Source organism: Anomaloglossus baeobatrachus, chromosome 1 (genome assembly GCF_048569485.1).
Source record: "Anomaloglossus baeobatrachus isolate aAnoBae1 chromosome 1, aAnoBae1.hap1, whole genome shotgun sequence".
In the NCBI taxonomy this organism is placed as follows: domain Eukaryota; kingdom Metazoa; phylum Chordata; class Amphibia; order Anura; family Aromobatidae; genus Anomaloglossus; species Anomaloglossus baeobatrachus.
The window spans coordinates 106034780-106040987 of NC_134353.1; the positions used below are offsets into that span (position 1 = coordinate 106034780).

General features: G+C 56.7%; 1 protein-coding gene across 6 annotated transcripts in view; it reads left to right on the top strand.

Moving 5' to 3' along the window:
- The first annotated feature begins 5059 nt into the window (after positions 1–5059).
- Positions 5060–6208, top strand: part of PCDH7 (protocadherin 7) — a 1104634-nt gene continuing 1103485 nt past the window's right edge. For 2 of the 6 annotated variants that reach the window (XM_075346946.1, XM_075346947.1), the window contains exon 1: positions 5060–6208. This exon is cut by the window's right edge and continues 2504 nt beyond it. In XM_075346946.1, the coding sequence (XP_075203061.1) occupies positions 5623–6208 (586 nt within the window). In that variant the 5' untranslated portion in view covers positions 5060–5622. The other 4 variants (XM_075346948.1, XM_075346949.1, XM_075346950.1 and 1 more) reach the window with 3 other exon arrangements.

The window sequence follows — 6208 nt, forward strand, 5'->3', positions numbered from 1 at the left end:
CGAGGCACGAGGACTGGAGAGGGGGACAGGGCATGAGGACTGGAGAGGGGGACGGGACACGAGGACTGGAGAGGGGGACAGGGCATGAGGACTGGAGAGGGGGACGAGGCAAGAGGACTGGAGAGGGGGGCGAGGCACGAGGACTGGAGAGGGGGACGAGGCAAGAGGACTGGAGAGGGGACGAGGCACGAGGACTGGAGAGGGGACGAGGCACGAGGACTGGAGAGGGGGACGAGGCAAGAGGACTGGAGAGGGGGACGGGGCACAAGGACTGGAGAGGGGGACGGGGCACAAGGACTGGAGAGGGGGACGAGGCACGAGGACAGTCCCCTTATACATTTCTCTTGTGTATGACTTGTGCTATGAGACCCCTGGGATCCATCCATGTGCAGCATTCGGGGGACATCACAATGCATCACCCGCCATATGTATAGCATGAAAGGCTCCGCTGCAATGATGTCACTGCTACTATACAGCCAAAGTGTCTTTTCTTCCCCCTCCTGCAGGACTGACACAGACAGAGGAAAACATGAGCAATATATCTGCACTGTGGGGGGTCAACAGCAATAAATTAAAGAGTTAATTCCTTGTGAGTTCCCCGGGAGACGCTCAGGAGATCCTTATACTTGGGACCTATTGACTTGAGCTGAGCATGGACAATAGAGGAATGCATACAAATAAACAAGTAAATAAACAAATATAGAAATAGATAAATAAATAGAAGACACTGAGGGAAGCAGCAGAGCCTGTAACCACAACATAATCAGTGGTTTACATAGGACTGCACTATCAGTATGCAGAGCTGAAGCAATTCCCATAGACATGAATGGTGAGTTCAGCTCTGCAGCAGCCCCATCCACCGCTTTATAAAACACTCCTCAGAGGCAGCAGTGGATACATCAATTGATCCAAGGCAGGAAATGAAGCTGGCAGCATCCTCAGCATCTGATGGCTAATAACACATTGATCCCCCTGTGCAGCGAGCATTGCACATGGAGAGTGCTGCAGACAGAGGGGGCGAGGAGCTCTGCAGGACCCCGCTATCCGAGCAGTGTATGGAGGAGGGGCACTGAGGAGCACATGGAGGCTGCACTGCACACTGCAGCGCGAGGAGACGAGCCCTCCTGACACTCCTCACTGCACGGGACACAAAGGAGAAAGGCAGCTGATCACTTCAAGTCGCCGGGAAAATATAATGGAGGTTTTGTATTAATCCCACTTAACCTGCCGTAAAAGTGGCGACCCCCCTCCTCCTCCTCTGCTGTGTACTGCGGCGGTTACCAGAGCGCATGTGCGGGGAGCTGGGAGCTGATGCTGCAGATACAGCAGGGAGGGAGGATGGGAGTCAGCACTCAGCAGGAAGGGAGGATGGGAGTCAGCACTCAGCAGGGAGGGAGGATGGGAGTCAGCACTCAGGGAGGGAGGATGAGAGTCAGCACTCAGGGATCGAGGATGGGACTCAGCACTCAGGGAGAGAGGATGGGAGTCAGCACTCAGGGATGGAGGATGGGAGTCAGCACTCAGGGAGGGAGGATGGGAGTCAGCACTCAGGGAGAGAGGATGGGAGTCAGCACTCAGCAGGAAGGGAGGATGGGAGTCAGCACTCAGCAGGAAGGGAGGATGGGAGTCAGCACTCAGGGAGCGAGGATGGGAGTCAGCACTCAGCAGGAAGGGAGGATGGGAGTCAGCACTCAGGGAGCGAGGATGGGAGTCAGCACTCAGCAGGAAGGGAGGATGGGAGTCAGCACTCAGGGAGCGAGGATGGGAGTCAGCACTCAGCAGGAAGGGAGGATGGGAGTCAGCACTCAGGGAGCGAGGATGGGACTCAGCACTCAGGGAGAGAGGATGGGTGTCAGCACTCAGGGATGGAGGATGGGAGTCAGCACTCAGCAGGAAGGGAGGATGGGAGTCAGCACTCAGGGAGCGAGGATGGGAGTCAGCACTCAGCAGGAAGGGAGGATGGGAGTCAGCACTCAGGGAGCGAGGATGGGAGTCAGCACTCAGCAGGAAGGGAGGATGGGAGTCAGCACTCAGCAGGAAGGGAGGATGGGAGTCAGCACTCAGGGAGCGAGGATGGGAGTCAGCACTCAGCAGGAAGGGAGGATGGGAGTCAGCACTCAGGGAGCGAGGATGGGAGTCAGCACTCAGCAGGAAGGGAGGATGGGAGTCAGCACTCAGCAGGAAGGGAGGATGGGAGTCAGCACTCAGGGAGCGAGGATGGGAGTCAGCACTCAGCAGGGAGGGAGGCTGGGAGTCAGCACTCAGCAGGGAGGGAGGATGGGAGTCAGCACTCAGGGAGAGAGGATGGGAGTCAGCACTGAGGGAGAGAGGATGGGACTCAGCACTCAGGGAGGGAGGATGGGAGTCAGCACTCAGCAGGGAGGGAGGATGGGAGTCAGCACTCAGGGAGAGAGGATGGGAGTCAGCACTCAGGGAGAGAGGATGTGACTCAGCACTCAGGGAGGGAGGATGGGAGTCAGCACTCAGCAGGGAGGGAGGATGGGAGTCAGTACTCAGCAGGGAGGGAGGATGGGAGTCAGCACTCAGGGAGAGAGGATGGGAGTAAGCACTCAGGGAGAGAGGATGGGACTCAGCACTCAGGGAGGGAGGATGGGAGTCAGCACTCAGCAGGGAGGGAGGATGGGAGTGAGCACTCAGGGAGAGAGGATGGGACTCAGCTCTCAGGGAGAGAGGATGGGAGTCAGCACTCAGCAGGGAGGGAGGATGGGAGATAGCACTCAGGGAGGGAGGATGGGAGTCAGCACTCAGCAGGGAGGGAGGATGGGAGTCATCACTCAGCAGGGAGGGAGGATGGGACTCAGCACTCAGCAGGGAGGGAGGATGGGACTCAGCACTCAGGGAGAGAGGATGGGAGTCAGCACTCAGGGAAGGAGGATGGGAGTCAGCACTCAGGGAGGGAGGATGGGAGTCAGCACTCAGGGAGGGAGGATGGGAGTCAGCACTCAGGGAGGGAGGATGGGAGTCAGCACTCAGGGAGGGAGGATGGGAGTCAGCACTCAGTCAGCAGGAGAGAGGATGGGAGTCATCACTCAGAGAGAGAGGATGAGAGTCAGCACTCAGTCAGAAGCACTCAGGCAGTGAGGATGGTAGTTTGCACTCAGGGAGCAGGGAGAGAGGATGGGAAGAAAGATGGGAGTCAGCACTCATGGTGTAGGGATGGAGGATGGGAGTAAGCTCTCAGAAGCATGCAGGGAAGGGGAATGGAAGTCAGCACTCAAGAAGCAGTAATGGAGGATTCATGTCAGCACTCAGGGAGGGAGCATGTGAGTCAGCACTCAGGGAGGGAGGATGGGAGTCAGCAATCAGTCAGAAGCATGCAGGGAGGGAAAATGGAAGTAAGCAGTCAGGAAGGGAGCATGGGAGCACTCAGGAAACAGTGAGGGAGGATGGGAGTAAGCACTCAGAGAGAAGGGAGGGAGGATGGGAGTCAACACTCAGGGAGCAAGAAGGGAGTATGGGAGTCAGCACTCAGTATTCAGGGAGCAGGGATGGAGGATAGGAGTAATCACTCAGCAGGGAGGGAGGATAGAAGTCATCATTCAGTCAGCAGGGAGGGAGGATGGGAGTCAGCACTCAGTCACCAGCACTCAGGGAGGGTGAGTGGGAGTCATCAGTTAGCAGCACTCAGAGCAGGAGGAGGGAGGGAGGATGGGAGTTATCACTTAGTCAGCATCACTCAGGGAGCATGGACTCCATTGGTGTTCTCACATCATGAATTCTTATGTGCGGATCAATATATGAAAGCACAGGATGAATGTGCTGTGGGTGAAGCTGAGCTCGGGGCTGGGGCAGCTTCTGTTCCCATCATAGCTATTAACGGCACATGCATCTATCTGCCCTGTCCGCGGCTTGTGAAGGGGCAGTCACATAATCACCGGCACATGGGCATTATTAATGAGGGGAGGGGGTAATGTGCAGAGATGCCCCAGATGAGGGCTCTCCTGTCTATGGAAATGAGGCTCCGAGCAGACACAGCGCAGGGCACATGGCAGGCATGAAGTCACTGTCATGTTCTCAGCACTGATACAAGGTAGCAGAACATGGAGACATACAGGAGATGTGAAGACACATGACACGTTCATTACAGGCAGGACGGTGCAGGGGTGAGTCCTGCCTGAGGACGGTGCAGGGGAGAGTCTTGCCTGAGGACGGTGCAGGGGAGAGTCCTGCCTGAGGACGGTGCAGGGGAGAGTCCTGCCTGAGGACGGTGCAAGGGAGAGTCCTGCCTGAGGACGGTGCAGGGGAGAGTCCTGCCTGAGGACGGTGCAGGGGAGAGTCCTGCCTGAGGACGGTGCAGGGGAGAGTCCTGCCTGAGGACGGTGCAGGGGAGAGTCCTGCCTGAGGACGGTGCAGGGGAGAGTCCTGCCTGAGGACGGTGCAGGGGAGAGTCCTGCCTGAGGACGGTGTGTCTGAGAGCACTATACACACTCATTCATTATTTTATTCTTAAATAGGAATCTTTTCATCTGTCTCTATCTTTTCTTTTTAGATTGGAGTTTATGTCCATCTGTCATTCTGTCCATTCATTCCTTGACTCTCTCCTACCATCTATCCATTATCTATCTATCTATCTATCTATCTATCTATCTATCCATTATCTATCTATTTATGTCTATCTGTCTGCCTGTGTGTCTGTCTCTCTGTCTATGTGTCTGCTTGTGTGTCTGTCTCTCTGCCTTCCTGTGTGTCTGTCTCTCTGCCTTCCTGTGTGTCTGTCTCTCTGCCTGCCTGTGTGTCTGTCTCTCTGCCTGCCTGTGTGTCTGTCTCTGTCTGCCTGTCTCTCCATTCATTCATCTTCTGCTTTCTCAGAGCCCATGTCTCCAGCAGTCTCAGTCATGGCCAGGATTGTCTGTGGTTCCCCTCCGCACACTTTTCCTGATTGGCTCCCTGTGCAGCCCGGGGAATAGCGGAGCTGAGCGTGCAGTGGTGACTGGATCCTGGATCCCTGCTGTGTCAGGAGAGACTGCCAGCTCCTGGGCACTTCGCAGAAACTTGCTGCCCCCTCCTCCTCCTCCTTTATAACGCCCGTGCTGTCGGCCTCCCCTCCATCTCGGGTGCTGCCGCCGCTGACTGCGCACCTCTTGCTCCTCGCATGTGCGCTCCTTCTCCCTTTAATGAAGGCAATCATCGCCCCGCAGACAGCCTCGCTCCTCACCTCTGAACTGCAGGATCAAGTTCAGCTCTGGTTACCTGCATTGGGACAAGAAGGAGAAGAGGAGGAAGAAGGGGGAGGAGAGTAAGGGGAGGGGAGAGACTCTGCAATATCATTTGTGAATCGTTCACAGGGCTGCAGATACATATTGCTAACACATGCAGAGCAAATGCAGGTAGCCCAGCACCAACTGCGGCTCCACCACTAACTCCGCCACCTCCTGCACCAGCGCCATCCCAGAACTTTGCTGGATCCCGCGGGATATCGGAGGATTGCTAGCTGCTTTCAGCCTTTCATCCAGGCATCCAGCCTATGGTGGAATTATACAAACTGCTGGGATAGAAGTCACCGCTGCCATCGTCCACTGATCGCCTGCAGATCGGTGTCCCGTGGACTGTGGGGCGCTATGAGCCGGTAACTTTGCTGGGATCGTCCATCGCTCTGGAGACATGAGGACTGGATGGGGCTGCTGCCTGCTCCTTCTCAGGCTGTCTCTGACCCTGGCAGCCTCCAAGCAGCTGTTAAAGTACCGGCTGCCGGAGGAAGGACAGCCGGACATCAGGATCGGCAATGTGGCTTCAGACATCGGCATCGTCACCGGCTCCGGGGAGGTGACCTTCAGCCTGGAATCCGGCTCCGATTATTTCAAGATCGACAACATGACCGGGGAGCTGAGCACGACCGAGCGGCGGATAGACCGGGAGAAGCTGCCGCAGTGCCAGATGATCTTTGATGAGAACGAGTGCTTCATAGACTTCGAGGTGTCGGTGATCGGACCCTCGCAGAGCTGGGTGGAGTTGTTTGAGGGTCGGGTGGTCATCCTGGACATTAATGACAACACTCCGACCTTCCCGTCCCCTGTGCTGACTCTCACGGTGGAGGAGAACCGGCCGGTGGGGACCCTCTACCTGCTGCCCACCGCCACCGACCGGGACTTCGGCCGCAACGGGATCGAGCGCTATGAGCTGATCCAGGACGCCGGGGAGAGTTTGTTCATGTCGGGCAGACGATCCGGAGGTCGGATGGAGACCGGTG